Raw genomic sequence first — 16619 nt, 5'->3', positions numbered from 1 at the left:
GGCAGTTCCTTGTTTTTTAATCTGCCTTTTCCACTAGAATAAAAGCCTCTCAGTGGCAGGGATTGTTTTTCTCTGTTGTGTTCACAGATATAGCTCCAGTGCCAGGTGCATAGTAGGTGTTCAATTAAAATTTTCTAGATGAACACATGAATGAATCCAAGTGGTAGTGCTGACAGCCTCAATTAGGGTTTTAGCAATGTCAATAGAAAGGAAGGGCTGTATCTGAAACATTTCAAAGGAAAGTATAATAGGAGGAAGTAGCCAGGAACCTGGCATGCTAGGCCTGGGCAAGAGAGTGAATGAAGAGTTTTGGAGGGAAGCTTGTCCTCCAGCTTGCAGGACTTAAGGTGGCTGCAGGGAAGTAGGGGGAGCTGATCAGAAGGCTAGGAGAGTGAGTGGTGGAGCTGAAGTGTCAGAACCAGGGATAGAGGTCTCAGAGTTATTTGGCTGGGTATGAGAGCTGGGACTTTTGGAATGTGTGAAACTTGAGCAGATGTAGAGATAAAGAAAGTTTAAGGCCTGATTTGGTGGTTCATGCCTGTAATTCCAGCACTTTGGGAGGCTGAGGTGGGTGGATACTGGAGTCCAGGAGTTGGAGACCAGCCTGGGCAACATGGTGGGACTCCATCTCTACAAAAAGTACAAAAATTAGCCTAGTGTGGTGGTATGTACCTGTAGTCCCAGCTACTTGGGAGGCTGAGGTGGGAGGATCACTTGAGGCAGCAGTGAACTGTGGGAGGTTGAGGCAGCAGTGAACTGTGATTGTGCTACTGCATGCCTGAGTGACAGAGTGAGATCATGTCTCTCTCTCTTTTTTTTTTACTTTTTCTTCTTCTTTTTCTTTTTGAGGTGTTTTTGCATAAAAGATCCTGTTCTTTAAAAAAAAAAAAAAAAGAAAGAAGAAAGGAAGCTTAAGTCTGAGCTCTGAAGAATCCTCAGTCTTCAGTAGAAGAAGCAAAATCAGTGGAGGAAAGACATACGTGTGACTAAGATGTGGAATAAGATAATATTACAAAAGCCAAAAGAAGGGACACTTTAAGAAATTGTTGATAATCAACAAAGTAAAACATGTCAGGGAAGTCCTAGAGGAGGGATACTGAACACTGGAGCTCTCTGAGAAAGGGTTACTAGAGTGAAGGCAGCTTGCACTGGGTTAAAAAAAAGACTAAATGATGAGGAAATGGAGGCAGTAGGCATGAGCAGTAACAAGGAAACAAAAAGCATGATCTCTCTTGAAGAGTCAGGCAAAGATTTGTCCAGATGATAAAGATCTGAGACAGCTGAGGTAGGAAAGACTAAGTTGATGAGAGCCATGGACACACAGGACATGGTGAGACAGATCCAAAGCAGTATGCACGAGGGGGTACTCATCACAGCACCTCTATCTTCAACATAAACCAGCAGAAATTATCATTTCCCTGTAAATCAGAGACATGCAGGCAAGAAAGAACATTTCAAGCCAGATTGGGGTGGTGGTGCACACCTGTAACTCCAGATACTGAGGAGGTCAAGGTGGGAGGATTGTTTGAGCCCAGGAGTTTGAGGCCAGCCAGCCTGGGCAATATAGTGAGACTCTGTCTCTTAAAAAAGGAGAAAGTCCTAAGACTGTGGTCTGGCTGATATAACAGATATTATCTGTTCTTGAAGTGGGGCACTAAAATATTTTTAAACCTCTCCAGAACACTTGTATGAACTACTGAGTTTGTGACCATTCTCCTTAAATGATTAGTTGGACAGTCTCTGGCTGACAGTACCATCTGTGCTGACCTCAAAAGGTGGGAGTGCACGGGTCTGCATGACGTTGCCTTTTTTTTCATTTATTGATTCATTCATTGATTATTCAAGGAGGATTTATTTAGGTTGGCTGGAGACACACTGGTTATCCTGCCGCCGCCCCCGACGCCCCGCCTAGACTCACCCTTCAGAGGAGAGAAGGAGTAACAAACTTCTAACCTGTACACCAGCCCCCTTCAGAGACTATATTTCTTTGCTGTCTCCCTAGGTTCCCTGTTCCCATCTAGGGGAATCAGCTCTTGCTATCAAGGAAGATCTTTTTCATTTGTTTGTTTTTGTTTGCAATGGAGTCTTGCTCTGTCTCTCAGGCTAGAGTGCAGTGGTGATCTCGGCTCACTGAAACCGACCCCCAGGTTCAAGTGATTCTTCTGCCTCAGCCTCCCCAGTAGCTGGTTAGGTGCCTGCCACCATGCCCGGCTAATTTCTTTGTATTTTTAATAGAGATGGGGTTTCACCATATTGGCCAGGCTGGTCTTGAACTACTCAGGTGATCTGCCCCCACTTGGCCTTCCAAAGTGTTGGGATTTTAGGCGTGAGCCACCGTGCCTGGCCTGAAGAGTTTGACTAAACAGGTTTCTGCTTCCTTGCAGCCCTCTCTACTGCTGAGAAAAGTGCATGGGTTTCTGTAAAGGGATGGGGAGGTGATAATGTGTGTCTTCTCCATCAACATCAATTGATGCTAAATTGGTAGGAGCCCCCAAAGTCTTTCAGAATGGGCTGTGAGTAGGGCTGAGGAGGAATTGGACAAATTGGATAGTAGAGGTGGTCAAGGTGGGGGAGGTTGACACAAATTAATGCCCACTGTTCCCCTCACTGCCTCCTGTCCCATTTATGGTTCATGTCCTCTAGACATAAGGCTTCTAACAACACTGGCATGCTGGTGGAGAGAGCTCACTCTTCTTTCTCTTCCTGCCCAGATGCCCAAATATTCCTGGTTCCCAGGGGATAAAAGACCCCCTCACCCTGCCCCAGGCACCAGGCTGCCTGCCCATCTGCTGGGAAGAAAGGAGGGGGCAGAGTCTTTCCCATGGGATCCTGGAGAATCAGTTTGAAGATCAGTGCTTTCAGGGAGTTCCAACTACTAGACTTACAAGGCATTTCGGTTCACACGGGAAACCAGCAGGATGGAGCTGAACATGGGGTGGGCTGGGGACTAGGGTAGAGAGCTCCCACAGCTGGGTACCTTTGGCCACCACGTGTCGGAGGTAGGCTAGCTGCTCGTTGGTGCCCACCCGCCACCGCAGGATGGTAGCAGCGCCCCCCTCTCCGAGCCCAGTCTCACCGGCTCAGAGGCGCCAGGCCCCCCCCAGGGGCCGGGGCGGGCCGGGGAAGGTAATGTAATTCCGGCCCAGCTAACCCGATTACTGCGGCCTGCACCGGGCAGGGCGGCGACGGGGGCGGGTCTAAGGCTCAGGGGCCCGCCCGGCTGGGGTCCCATCCCTTGGAAGGACGCAGAGTTCACACACTCTCGGCTCCTGGATCTACGGCCAGAGGTCACAAGGTCACCAAGTGGCTTGGGTCTTTCCCCACCTCCCTTCTCTGACAGCTCCAGGCCATTTTCTGAGTTTGAGTGGGGTAAAATGTTTATGGGAAACAAGGCAGCCAGGATTCAACCAAGGCCTCAGTGAGGTCCCACGGGTCCCCTGTGGTGAGATTTAGCCCTCCCAACATTGAGGAGGAAGAGTGTGAAAACAGACTTCCTAGGCACAGAATTGAGGGGCAGAGTCCTGCATTGGGGATTCCCTGCCCTTGCGGTCCGGGGTAGAGCGCCAGCCCCAAGAACCCGCCGGCCTGATTTGGCCCGGGTTGATCCAAGGGTCCGCTTTATACGGATTTCGGAAAATCGAAATTCTAAGAAACAGGACACCAATTACCGGTGCGCATAAACGGGCCAGGGTGATCTACAGGAGAGGAAGGCGCACCAGAATCGCCACCCCATAGCGGTCGTTCCCCGCCCTAGCCCCTGCCGTCTGCTTCTCACACCTGTTCTTTTCCTGGGCCTGCAGCTCATCGGGCGCCGTTCCCCAGCCCGTTCTTACGCAGCGGGGAAACCACAACGAGATTTGGTCTTCGAGGGCACTTAGGCGGGGACCACAACGAATCCGGGAGTTGGCCAGCAGGATCCATCGAGAGGCGAAGAGTGGGGGCTGGGGGAGGAGGCACCAGAGGAGGAAGCCGGTGAGGCGGAGGCAGCCCAAAGGCAGAAGCCAGCAAGGATGGAGGCGCGGTGAGCATCTCCGCTGACTCAGCGGCCCTTGCTAGGGCCCCTCCCGCGCTGAGCCTGGTTTCTAATACCCTAGCCCCCTGTCCCTCCGCCCCGCACATCTCCGCCAGCCAGCCTTCTCCCGACGCTTGGCGCAAACAGAAGTCCCTTCCCCTTTAACTGCGGGGCCCCGCCCCTGCCCTACCCCCAGCCCCCACTACCCACCCGGGCCGATCTGTCAGTCCCTGCCCCAGCCGGAGCTAGCCAACCCTCTCTACCCCGGACTTGGGCAGCGGTCCCGGCAGCCCAGCGTCTATTTGCTCTTGAGAGCCAGCAAGGAAGCTCGAGGGGCCCCAGCCGGTCGTGCTCCCCCGGGATGCAAGTCCCTGCGCGGACGCCCGGCAGCGGTTGGCACGGGCGCGGCTGCTCCGGGTGCACAGGGATGCTGCTGTTCCGGGGACCCCGGCGCCCCGCCTTGGCCAGCCCCGCCGGCCCCTGAGGCCACTGTCTGGAGCGCGACGCTGCCGGGTTTCTGGAGCTGCCCGAGGCATCCTCCCCAACCACCGAACCTCCGGTGGTTCTCCTCCGCCCGGACGGATGGAGCCGGGGATGCTGGGTCCACACAACCTTCCACACCACGAGCCAATCAGCTTCGGCATCGATCAGATCCTGAGCGGCCCCGAAACCCCGGGGGGCGGCCTAGGCCAGGGTCGTGCAGGCCAGAGTCATGGGGAGAGTGGGGCGTTCTCGGGTGGATACCACGGAGCTTCGGGCTACGGTGCCGCGGGCTCACTGGCCCCGCTGCCCGGCAGCTCCGGAGTGGGCCCGGGTGGCGTGATCCGTGTCCCCGCGCACCGCCCGCTGCCTGTGCCACCGCCCGCGGGGGGGGCACCTGCGGTGCCTGGGCCCTCGGGTTTGGGCAGCGCCGGAGGCCTAGCGGGACTCACCTTTCCCTGGATGGACAGCGGCCGCCGCTTTGCCAAGGACCGGCTCACGGGTGAGGTTGTCTGACCCCTCCAGCTTCACGCCCGACTCTGATCCCGTCTCCTCACCTCTTAGCTTTCTGCTCCAACTCAAGGACCCCTTTCACACCTCCTCCCAGATCTTCCCAGGGGATCCTCCTCCAACTCGAATCTCTGGGTCCTGCCGCCGAGAGGCAATGGGGAGGGAGCTGCCGTCGGTGCCCGCGCCCTCTTCTGCAGTCCCACTGTCCAGGAGCGGGGAGGGTAGGGTGAAGTTACGGGGGACGTCTCCCGTGCATCCCAGGGGAAGGGCCTTTCTTGGCTATAGGCCTCGGCTGACGCTTAGGGCCAGAGCTAAGGACCGGGCGCGGGAGCTCTGCGGCATGGACAGCCGCGTGGTCTTCTCAGTGGCACCTCGGGCCACCCTGCAAACCTTGCCCTGCTCTTTCTTCCTCCCGGTAGCCGCGCTCTCGCCCTTCTCGGGGACGCGCCGCATAGGCCATCCCTACCAAAACAGGACCCCTCCGAAGCGGAAGAAGCCGCGCACGTCCTTCTCCCGCTCGCAGGTGCTGGAGCTGGAGCGGCGCTTCCTGCGCCAGAAGTACCTGGCCTCGGCGGAGAGGGCGGCGCTGGCCAAGGCCTTGCGCATGACCGACGCGCAGGTCAAAACGTGGTTCCAGAACCGACGCACCAAGTGGCGGTGAGGAGCGGCGTGGGCGAGGGCGGACGGGTGTCCCCGGGCCTGGCCCAGTGAGAAACGAGGCGGTGGGGGCGGCCCTGCTGACCCCGCGTCTCCCTCCCCCAGGCGCCAGACGGCGGAAGAGCGCGAGGCTGAGCGGCACCGCGCCGGCCGGCTGCTCCTGCACCTGCAGCAGGACGCGCTGCCACGGCCGCTGCGGCCGCCGCTGCCCCCGGACCCCCTCTGCCTGCACAACTCGTCGCTCTTCGCGCTGCAGAACCTACAGCCCTGGGCCGAGGACAACAAAGTGGCTTCCGTGTCTGGGCTCGCCTCGGTGGTGTGAGCGACGCCCGTCCGATCGGCGGGGAGCGCAGGGCCCTGAACGGTGGAGCGCGCAGCTGCCTGTGCCCGTGGTCTGGTGGCAGCCAGGTGCGTGAGGAGCGGCAGCCCTTGAGGCTGTCGTCGAGGGCTCCTCCGCCACCGGCCGGCTCCCAGGCCAGTGTTGCGCGGATGCACTGCCAGCTCAGAGGTGGCTTTCCCGCCATTTTTCACTTCAAGGCCGTTATGCCGCGGCTGGAACCAGAGGCGCCGAGAGGGCGGGACCTGTAGGACAGTAGCCAGTGAGGTGCAGGGAGGGGGCCGGGCTGGCCAATGGGAGCTGCTTTAATGACGGACTCGGAATTCTCCGGTGGGTGGTCGGGAGCTGGGGCTCTGCGGGGGCGCTAGGGCCGCTAGTGCCGGTGGGGTCTGTACCAAAGGTGTGAAGGGCGGAAGACGCCAATGACGGCGGAGCACTGGAGGGGGTGCTGGAGAGCGAGAGGCTGGTTGATTGTGACTGGAACCAGAGGGTTGTGCACCCGGGGCGTCTCATCCCTCAACTGTAAAATAATCGCTAAGGATTTATTTCTTCCTGACTTTGAGCCTTGCATTGTCATATGTGTTCAGCCTGCTGGCCACATCCTCTGGCAACGCGCCTGGGCAGGAGGCAAGTTGGATACTTATACACCCAACGAAAGAGAAAATCTAGAAAGAAAATCTGGTTCTGGTGTCACATTGGGACAGAGAAGGGAGAGGAGGAAACAATGGACAAAGTTAATGGGCCCAGTGGAGTTAGGGTGAACAGAATTTGGAAAATACTTAGGAAGTGACAAGCTTAAGAAGAATCAAAGGTAATTACAAGACTGGAAATGTGCAGCCTCAGGAAATCAATGGTGCTGTGGATGCTGCAAGGGAAATTGGGAAGATTGGAGCAAGATTTACTGTATAGGCAAAACTAAATGTTATGCCTACAGATAATAAATCCTGGAGAAGTGCCTTTGAGGGAGATCAGGTGGACCTAGATAGAATGAATGAGAACAGATAGAATCTCTGAGGGAGGAAACTCTGAGGAGAAAAGCAGAGTTCTAAGGAATAAACCTTTCCACCAAATTTGACAACCACGTTTGCAATGTGCAAGATGATGGAGAATACCTAAGTCTGAGGGCAGGTGGGGCCGAGTGGCTCATGCCTGTAATCCCAGCACTTTAGGAAGCTGAGGAGGGAGGATCACAAGGTCAGAAGATTGAGACCATCCTGGCTAACACAGTGAAACCCTGTCTCTACAAAAAATGAGCCAGGTGTGGTGGCACATGCCTATAGTCTCAGCTACTCTGGAGGCTGAGGCAGGAGAATTGCTTGAACCCAGGATATGGAGGTTGCAATGAGCCAAGATCACGCTACTGCACTCCAGCCTTGGCAACAGAGCAGACTCCATCTTCAAAAAACAAACAAACAAACAAACAAACAAAAACAAAAACAAACTAACGAAAAAAACTCCAAGGGCAGAAAATGGGGAGGGAAGAAGAACTCGGGCAGAAAGAAAGGAAAGCATGATGTCTCTGAAGTTGTTAGAAAGATTTCAGCTTGTGGGTGTGTCAGGGCTGCTGGGAAGCTTGTTAATAGAAAGTCTAGCTAGTTAGGGGATGGTCCTATTAGCCTTCAGCTTTAAAAAGAAATCAGATTTAAGTTGTATGAGGGAAGATTTTGTCTGATTCCTCTAGCACCCCCATCCTTCCTCTCCTGGCTGGTGCACTGTGACAGAAGGAAGAGAGGCTGGGCTAGAGATCAAATGTAGGCAGACAACTCATGTCTGTGTTAGTGACAACTATGTGGGTCATAGCTTGAAGGCCTGATTGGAGATGGGAAGAGGCTAGAGACTATAGTTGGAGGAGCTGGCCCTGGTTCTTTACTATAGTATCATCGCTGATTTATGGATATGGCACTGCAGGACCAAACTCAAAATTGGCATCATAGAAAAATCTTTAATAGACCGTAAGTGAGTACAAGAATGGGTTTGGCAAAGTTGGGAGAATGGGGAGCATGTCAGTCCCTCTCCAATAAATAAGAGAAGGCTAAGGAAAGAATCCTACCCTATGTAGACTGTGGTTTACCCCATTCTCTCCATTCTCAGCCCACCATTTCTAGAGACTCAAGTTCCAGGGTTTACATCTGACCCTAAACTTTGGGCTTCTAAATCTGTCTGGCTGCTTTGGTGCCATCCTGAGGGAGAATGTAATGTGATGAGATGAACCCAGCTTCATTCCATAGGCAGGCAGGTCACTGCAGGACACAGGGATCTCTGAACTCCTGGGCTGAGGATGATTCGCTCCCTGCTGAAGAATCTGTCATTCCTTCCTTTAGCTGGTTCAGGAGGTCTTTGCTCTCACTGGGAGGCAAGTTACTCAGGAAGTATGGAGGGGCCAATTCCACCAGCCTAATAGAGAGATTCATAATTAGATGATCTGCATCTTCTCTCTATCGCTCTCTTTAGAGAGAGAGAGAGTCTCGATTTGTTGCCTGGGCTGGAGTCGGTGGCATGATCATAGCTCACTGTAGCCTTAGACTCCTGAGCTCAAGTAATCCTTCCCCCTCAATCTCTCAAGTAGCTGGGACTACAGGTGCACATCACCACACCCAGATAATCTTTTAAAAATAATTTTGTAGAGACAGGGTCTCAGTATGTTACCCAGGCTGGTCTCAAACTCCTGGCCTCAAGCACTCCTCCCACCTAGGTCTCCAAAAGTGCATCCTCTCTTACAATGCAGACTCTTAAACTTAACCAGCCCTTCCACAAGTCCTGTCTCCTCAAGTCATGTTTTTACAAACTACTAAGATCCCTTTCTCTGTCTCTCTAACTCCCCAGCCAAAATTTTGGCCCCAGGGAGAGGAATAGGCAGTGTAGGAGGCGTGTCAGGGAACTCACATCTGTGGTTGGATCTCAGAAACAATGGAAAGGCAGTTGTCTTTGGATATGGTGAAATTGTGGTAGAGCACCCATGGTGGGGGTCTGGCAGGAGCCCTGCGGCTTCGGCTTCGGTAGCAGCAGTATGAGGAGAGCTGGGCCACATGCTTATGGGTTAGGAGTAGGTAATTTCCAGTCCCATCTGTGTCTCTGGCCACCTTATTGAAAGGCAAAAATATTGATGGAATAAATAAAAGGGAAGAGGCAGGCAGTAGAAAAAAAGAAAAGGGGGTTGAGAAAAAATTAGTAAGGATGGTAAGAGTATTTTAAAAAGCATAACACCTCTAAAAGTAAAGTATAACACCTCTGGGTGTTATATGGTCTCTACTATACCTCATCACATTTTCCATAGCCCGTTATACCCTAAATCCTCAAGGGAAAAGTCCTTTCTGGTTCTAAAGAATCTTTTGAATGGCCACATGGACACTGATTTCAAAGTAGCATACCAATATTTGTACTCTCTGCCTTTTGCTCCTTCAGTCACCCTCACCCCCACCTTTTCCTCTAACCTTGAGAAAGTATCCTGACACCAGTGCTTTCTGAAGGTCTCTGCGATTCTGTTCAGAGCCAAAGGCTGGTTGGGACAAGGGAAGTTCAATTTGTTGCATGAGTTCTAGGAGCTCTCCCCGAAGTTTATGGGCTTGGCACAATGACGCCCAATTCAGACCTCGAGCCTGGCACCAAGCCTCATCTGCTCCACCTAGGAGAGGAAAGGGACCAGCTAAACTAAAGTCCTTGAGACCCCTGAAGGAACCCAAGCCTTAGCCAAAGGGCCTCCTCTTCCTGAGCATAGAGATCTGTCAGCTAGTGGCATAACATTTCCTCTCTTTGGAAAATCTGGGATTCTATAAGAGGATGCAGAGCTCACTTTGTATAAAGGCTTCATACACCTGGATCAGAGAGCTGTGGTCACCATCTGTGTGTTCCAGGGCCCGACGCAGGGCAGCTTCTTCTGCACAGAGTGGAGGACGGGTAAACCCAGGGGCAGCTGGAGGCAGAAGAGCGGAAGGTAGAATCTGCCATTTGGGAAATGGGAAGGGATAGTAGTACACGTGGAATGCTGACAAGGCAGAAGAGTCCCTTTGGGAACTTTATTCAATAGACATAGATAACTTTTAGGTGCTGTGCACTTTATTAAACATTGAGGACAAATAAATGAAAGACAGTCTCTGCCATCAAGGAGCTTCAAGTCTGGTGGGAGAGACCAACAGGTAAGCAGACTTGATGAGCATACGTGTTTGTATATGGTACTGTGGAAACAAAGAATAGGGTATCTAATCCAGGCTTTAGGTGGTGAGAATGTGAGTGATGTAAGAGAAAAAGATGAGAACCCTTGGGCTAGAATTTGAGATTTGAGTAGGAATTAGCTGAACGGAGAAGGGGCAGGGAGTATGTTTTAGACTGTGGCAATGACATGGCACGTAAGTTAGTAACCTAGGATATTTGGGGAACTACAAGCCATCTGATATGGGTGGAGGGAATGAAATGACACATGGCAGAATGGTGGGAGATAAAGCTGGAGAGGTAGGTACAGGTAAGATCATGAGAGGCTGGAGTACTGAGGAAAGGAACTGTCTTTAAGGTAAAGGTAAAGAGTAACTGTTGAAGAGTTGGTTTTTGTTTGGTTTGTTTTTTGAGACAAAGTCTCATTCTCTTGCCCAGGCTGGAGTGAAGCGGCGTGATCATGGCTCATTGCAGCCTCAACCTCCCGGACTTAAATGATCCTCCTACCTCAGCCTCTTCAGTAATTGGGACTACAGGCACATGCCACCACATCTGGCTAATTTTTTGTTTTTGTAGAGACAGGGTTTTACTATGTTGCTCAGGCTGGTCTCAAACTCTTGAGCTCAAGTGATCCTCCCATCTCAGCCTCCCAAAGTGCTGAGATTACAGACACAAGCCATCATGCCTGGCCGAAGAAGAGTTTTTAAGTAAGAGAGTCCATGTGTCTGAAAAAGTTCACATTACTAGTTAGGAGGCTACTGAGGAAATCCAGCTGAGCAATGAGGAGGAACTACCATCGGCAGATCCTATCTACCATATTCACTGGAAGTGAATATGGAGAACGGCAGATGAATTTAAAGATATATATGTGGGTGTGTATGTGTGTGTGTGTGTGTATACACACACACATATATATATATACACACACACACACACACACACACACACACACACACACATTTAGGAGATAAAAATGAAAGAACCTGGAGAAAGACTGGTCTAGAATGATGGTAGTAGAGCAGCAGACATGACAGTATTATCTGAAACTCAGAATCTAGAGAGAGGAAAAAATTTTGTGGTGATGGTAGTGAGGGAGTGGTTTAATAGAGCTTTTGAGTTCAGTTCTGAGCTGAGGTACTGTTTTATTCTGGTAGAGATGTCCCTTAGGGGCCGAGCACGGAGGCTCAGGCCTGTAATCCCAGCACTTTGGGAGGCTGAGGTGGGTGGATCACTTGACGTCACGGGTTTGGGCCATGGGGTTTCAGCATGGCCAACATGATGAAACCCCCATCTATATTAAAAATACAAAAATCAGCTGGGCTTGGTGGTGTATGCCTGTAGTCCCAGCTACTAGGGAGGCTGAGGCACGAGAATTGATTGAACCCGGCAGATAGAGGTTGCAGTGAGCTGAGATTGCGCCACTGTGCTCTAGCCTGGGCGACAAAGTGAGTTTGTCTCAAAAAAAAAAAAAAAAAAAAAAAGGCTGGGCACAGTGGCTCACGCCTGTAATTCCAGCACTTTGGGAGGCTGAGGCAGGAGGACAGCCTGAGATCAGGAGTTTGAGACCAGCCTGGTCAACATGGTGAAACCCCATCTCTTAAAAAAAAAAAAAAAGAGAGAAGAAGAAAAAGGAAAACAAAAGAAACATCCATCAGGAAGGAGCTGAAGTGTGTTCTCTTTCTCTCCCCCTCTTCCCCACTCCCTCTCTCCCCTCCTCTCTCCCCTCCTCTCTCTTTCTCTCTCTCTCTCTCTCAGATCCAGAAGAATCATAATTGGGTGAGAGATACAAGGCACAAGGTTAGGAAATTTTAAGGCTAAAGGTAGCACTTCAAACCATGGGTGTGGATAAACTTGCTCAAAGAGTTCGGGAAATAGAAGACAAAAGAGGCAAGAATAGAACTCTAAGGACCAATTTATAGTGGATAAGCAGAGAACAAAGAACCCAAGGAAAAGACTAGGGATGGCCAGAGAGGTAGGATGAAAACCATGAGGAGCAGCCTTATAGAGGCCTAGGGAGGAGGCCATTTCAAGGTGGAGTGATCAGCAATCTCAAGTGTCAAAAGAAGGTCATGGATAAGGGCTCAAAAGTGTCCACTGGATTAGGCATCTGGGAGGTCACAGTGAGTTGAAAGCTGTTTCACTGGCATGGCTGGAATGCAGTGCGTGAGCAATACACCAGTTAGAACAGGATAGAAATCGTGCTATATAGCTGAAGGGGAGGATAGCATTGAGGAAGAGGGGTGTGTGAGTTTTAGCAATAACAGATTAGGAGAGATTTAAGCATACCAGGGGCAAGAACCAGTAGAGAAAAAAGGCTAAAGAGACAAGAGGGAGATAGGTGACTAAGCCTGGTTCTTTAGGCATTGTGAGTGGTGGCAACTGGAGCGGAGAAAAAAGGGTTAGCCTCAGGAGCACCAAAACCCAAGAGGAAGGGCTGAAGTGGCTGCAAGAGCTATGGATTTAGAGCAGCGATTTATACCTGTGAGCATGGCAGCCAGGGTGAGCATCTCGTCCACACAGTCAAACTCGCATGAGGCCAGCAGGGCTTTGGCCAGCTCAGGAGCCAGAGGGAACTCTGATAGGATGACACCTAGATCTGACAGGTCTCCATCATCATCCAGGGCTGCCAGATAGTCTAAATCTTCCAGGGCCTGCATCAATGCCTCTGGAGCTGGTGAGGAAAAGGGGCTTACAGGATGTGAAGTTTCAGAACTGGGTAGTCAGATGGCAGTGCTTGGGCAGGAGAGGTACTCACCAGGCTGGTCTAGGAAGTGACACTCCCCTGGCTCTGCAATCTGTCTCCTTTTTAGTAGTAACAACAGGGAGCTCAGATTCTCCTCACACACCCTGGGTTGGGGCAATGGAGGAGCTTCTAGTTCTAAGAAGGACTTAGGATACAGGCAGAGGCAGGATCCTGAGGGGAAAAAGACCTGGGAAAGAAGACCACTGTAGATTTCTCAGGGCTTGCATGTTGGTGACTCTTGGCTTTTTATTTCATTGAGGGCAAAGGCTCTTACCTGGTGGGAACCCTCTTGCCCGCAGTTGTCTTGCCTCTGCCTGACACTTGCTGATTGGCCTCAACACTTGGAATTCTGCTCGGATCCTAGGGTTGTAAACCTGTTGCCCATCCCCCAACCAAGGCCAAGACAGATCAGAGTGGGCCATTTCTGTTTTTACTACCCCACCGCCATCTCTCTCCCACTCACACTTCGGAGCTCCAGTCCTGAGTCGATGACATGTCGGATGGAAGGGAGGGAGAAAGAGAAGTCAGCCAGCCAGTGAGTGACCACGACCTTTCGGGCATCCATGTCCTCATACACAGCCTGAACGGCTTGTCCACAGTCTGGGTGAAGGGGCAGTACTCGTGGTGGAAGCCCTTGGAGAGGCAGGGACTCTACCTTCCTGGACAAGGATTCACAGCACAGGGAAATTTCCTAAGGAGAAGGGTGGGGCATTAGGGCAGTTCTCACCTTTTTAGGGTCACAGATTCCTTTGAAAAACTTCAGAAAGTGATGGCCCTTCACTCTGAGAAAATGTAAATACTGATAAAGTTGAAGGTTTTATAATTTCGGGGGCTCACTGAATCACAAATCTCTGCATTAAAGGGAATAAAAAAGGTGAGTGGTAGACCTCTTTACCATGAAATCCTCAAGTTTTTCCCTGGGACCCCAGCAGAGGGTAAATACTGCAACTCGACTAGTCCTCACAGGCATTGCTCCTATTCCCATTCCCCAGGACTGGAAGATGATGAGTACCTCCTTTTAAAGGCTTTTAAAAATTTTTTACCTCCTCACTGGGCAGGTACACTAGCACGTCTCCTGGAGCCTCCTTCTGACACAATTCAAGCACTGCTTGGCAGGCAGCTTCCACCCGGTCAGAGGGGAGGGTGTCCTGGTAGATGGACGAAGGTCTCTCGCCAGGCTCTCTGGGTATATGCACAACAGGAGGATTGCCCCAGAAGTCTCGGAGCTTAGGTTCAAAGGCTGGGTCAGTAACCACAACCACTCTGAGGTCCCCCGGAAGGTTTTCCAGCTTGGCATCTTGCAGTAGCCCCTGGAGTGAATCCGATGCCACCGACCGCTCCTGAGCCTCATCTAGTACTAGTACGTCCCAGGCTCCAGTGCCCCGGGTCGAGGCCACCTCCTGCAGAAGTAGCCTGTCCCAGCAGAACCTGTTGGCATTGGTAGTGAGCAGGGGAATCAGTGTGGACACTGACCAGCTCCACAAGCTCAGGGGAACTTCTCCCCAAGGGACGTAGATTTTGATACTGAAGGTCAGAAAAAGACACTGTGATTTCGTGAGCCTGTGGACCTATATCTGTGACCTCACAACCCCACTGAGAACACTTCGTTCACAAGATATACTCCAGCTGGGAAGTGACAGTTTTCTGATAAGGGTGTGGCTGAATGTCTGAGGTCCCTGGCTGGGATTCAAGGGCTTAATTTAGCCATTGCACCAAATACAGTTGTGTGAGTTGGGGCCAGGCGTGGTGGCTCATGCCTGTAGTCCTTGCACTTTGGGAGACTGAGGTGGGCAGATCACTTAAGCCCAGGAGTTTGAGACCAGCCTGGGCAACATGGCAAAAATATAAAAATTAGCCAGCCATGGAGATGCATGCCTGTAATCTCAGTTACTTGGGAGGCTGAGGTGGGAGGATCACTTGACCCTAGGAGGTTGAGGCTGCAGTGAGTTGTGACTGCATCATTGCACTCCAGCCTGGGTGACAGAGTGACACCCTGTCTCCAAAATAAATAAATAAAATAAATAGAGTGAGTGGGGCTGAGGGAGGGTATGGTGAGATGTCAGAGGAATGGGCTTGTTTCTACTAAGTGAGGGAATTAGATTGGGGTAAGGCCTGCAGAGGGCCCCACCTGAGCAGAGTGTTGGGCCCCGTGCAGTCCTCCTGGGGGATGCTGTATCCAACCTCATGACCCAAGGTCAGATCCATCTCATCAGCAACCCGCAGAGCCAGGCTCCGGGCTGCAAGAGGGTAGGGCTGCGTGACAGTAACCTGTCCTTTCTGGAACCCTCTGGCCAGCGCAAACTCTGCACACCACTGAGGAATCTGGGACAGAGGTAGAGGACAACCAGTGAGGAAGTTGTAGGACTTCAGTCAGAAGTGCTCAGGGAACTATGGCCACTTTAAGTTTTCCTTATTTGAGGAGTCTCCTGGTCTTCTACCAGCCGCCTGAGCCAGCCTAACCCATCCCATCTCTTTCCTCACCTTCCCCATGACCCCACACAGCCCAGTCCTCCCTTGCCCAGGGAAAGGCCAATTCCCTAGCTAGCTCCTCCCTTTGTCTACTCCCAGAATCTGCCCGCCCCCACAACCGAGACACACCTGGGTGCTCTTGCCAGAACCAGGCTCCCCAGATACCAGCACCACTCCAGTGGGGTTACTCTCCAACTGCTCCAAGAAGGTAAAGCGAGCAGCCCAGATGGGCAAGGCTTGGCGCTGTTCCAGCAGCTCATAGTAGCGGGAAGAGAAGGGAAGCCCATCAAAGGGGTTCACAGCCACTTCAGACTCCCTAGGACTTGGGCCATACTCTTCTGCCAGCCTGAGAAGCTGAGAGGCCATGGTGGCTCTCTGGCAGGACCTGCAGAAGTCAGGGCAGCCAGTAAGGTCATATTTGGTGACTGATATCCCACCTCAGCCCTGATCCTTAATTTCTACCTTCAGGTGATCATGCTCTGGGGCCCAGCCTTCTCAGCATTTCCTGTCAGGAAACAGTGCTAGGCATTTTGATAAGAGCTATTGAGTTAGTCGACAGTCCCTGTAGTCAGGTAGTAGAAATCTACCTGATGCTATTACCCTGTTGGCAGGTGGTAGATATGTTACTCAGGCAGGGGTCCTCAGGGGCAGTAGAAATTATGTGAGACCTAGTAACCTATGGGAAGGTACTGGAGGAAAAAGGATAAAGATTATAGGGGGCAGGGAAAGGAACAGCAGAGTCACAGGGATCCTGGATTCAAACCTGGTTGCAGCTCTAGGACGCGTCAGGACAGCAGCCAGCTCCAGACCCACGTAGCTAGTCACTACAAACCCTGACCGTGTTAAGTACAAAGGTGAATTCCAGCTCTACCCCAAGGCTTGGCTCAAACTTCATATCCTGAAACCTGCTTTTGGGGTGGGGCTATTTGCTCCACCCTAATTAACCTAGTCAGGAACCTATGGAAAACAGGCTGCCACCATACTGAGCATGTGTGAACTCTACAGATGACGTGTACTGTGCTTGTAAAAGGCATGCTGGGATTTGTAGTTTTGCAGCAGCTTCTTCCAAAACCTGGGCTGAACACCCATGCTGGGTCTTCAGTTCAGTTACACTTCCTTAATTTATCACTCATCCCTTGACACGAGGAGGTGATTTTAGACAGTTGTAGTCTGACTACCCCCCTCAAATATACGAGGAGACTCTCACCCCAATCCTTCCCAGCCAAGGAATAAGGAACCCACTCACAGGGCTTTTGAGACCCAGA

At 51.8% G+C, this 16619-nt stretch overlaps 2 protein-coding genes across 4 annotated transcripts; one reads left to right on the top strand and one right to left on the bottom strand.

Moving 5' to 3' along the window:
• The first annotated feature begins 4237 nt into the window (after window positions 1-4237).
• On the top strand, window positions 4238-6951 carry TLX2 (T cell leukemia homeobox 2). The gene is made up of 3 exons (XM_003922578.4): window positions 4238-4994; window positions 5422-5659; window positions 5765-6951. Exons 1-3 carry the CDS (start codon window positions 4595-4597, stop codon window positions 5979-5981), a joined length of 855 nt encoding a protein of 284 aa, XP_003922627.2. The 5' UTR covers window positions 4238-4594; the 3' UTR covers window positions 5982-6951.
• Window positions 6952-7918: 967 nt separating this feature from the next.
• Window positions 7919-16551, bottom strand: DQX1 (DEAQ-box RNA dependent ATPase 1). Of its 3 annotated transcripts, XM_003922577.2 has the most exons (12): window positions 16118-16551; window positions 15484-15739; window positions 15014-15207; window positions 13929-14313; window positions 13349-13576; window positions 13160-13259; window positions 12898-13056; window positions 12622-12813; window positions 9787-9906; window positions 9428-9618; window positions 8880-9076; window positions 7919-8390 (listed from the first exon to the last, which is right to left on the bottom strand). In XM_003922577.2, the coding sequence occupies exons 2-12, from the start codon at window positions 15718-15720 to the stop codon at window positions 8234-8236; spliced, it is 2160 nt and encodes a 719-aa protein (XP_003922626.1). In that variant the 5' UTR covers window positions 15721-15739; window positions 16118-16551; the 3' UTR covers window positions 7919-8233. The 3 variants fall into 3 exon arrangements, with proteins under 3 accessions (XP_003922626.1, XP_039317925.1, XP_074253982.1); XM_039461991.2 differs by having other exon boundaries at window positions 15484-16551; XM_074397881.1 differs by lacking the exon at window positions 9787-9906 and having other exon boundaries at window positions 15484-16551.
• Window positions 16552-16619: the final 68 nt, after the last annotated feature.

This window comes from Saimiri boliviensis, chromosome 1, assembly GCF_048565385.1.
Source record: "Saimiri boliviensis isolate mSaiBol1 chromosome 1, mSaiBol1.pri, whole genome shotgun sequence".
NCBI lineage: Eukaryota > Metazoa > Chordata > Mammalia > Primates > Cebidae > Saimiri > Saimiri boliviensis.
This window is presented reverse-complemented; position numbering and strand designations above follow the sequence as displayed.

Bases quoted from the DNA above. Each gene is read 5' to 3' on its own strand.
- TLX2 (XM_003922578.4), top strand. From the start codon at position 4,595: ATGGAGCCGGGGATGCTGGGTCCACACAACCTTCCACACCACGAGCCA. The intron at 4,995-5,421 runs GTGAGGTTGTCT...TCCTCCCGGTAG, and splicing joins TGCCAAGGACCGGCTCACGG to CCGCGCTCTCGCCCTTCTCG. The intron at 5,660-5,764 runs GTGAGGAGCGGC...TCCCTCCCCCAG, and splicing joins AACCGACGCACCAAGTGGCG to GCGCCAGACGGCGGAAGAGC.
- DQX1 (XM_039461991.2), bottom strand. From the start codon at position 15,720: ATGGCCTCTCAGCTTCTCAGGCTGGCAGAAGAGTATGGCCCAAGTCCT. The intron at 14,314-15,013 runs GTGGGGCCCTCT...CAATGCCAACAG, and splicing joins GGGCCCAACACTCTGCTCAG to GTTCTGCTGGGACAGGCTAC. The intron at 8,391-8,879 runs GTGAGTTCCCTG...TCTCTCTATTAG, and splicing joins TCTGAGATCCAACCACAGAT to GCTGGTGGAATTGGCCCCTC.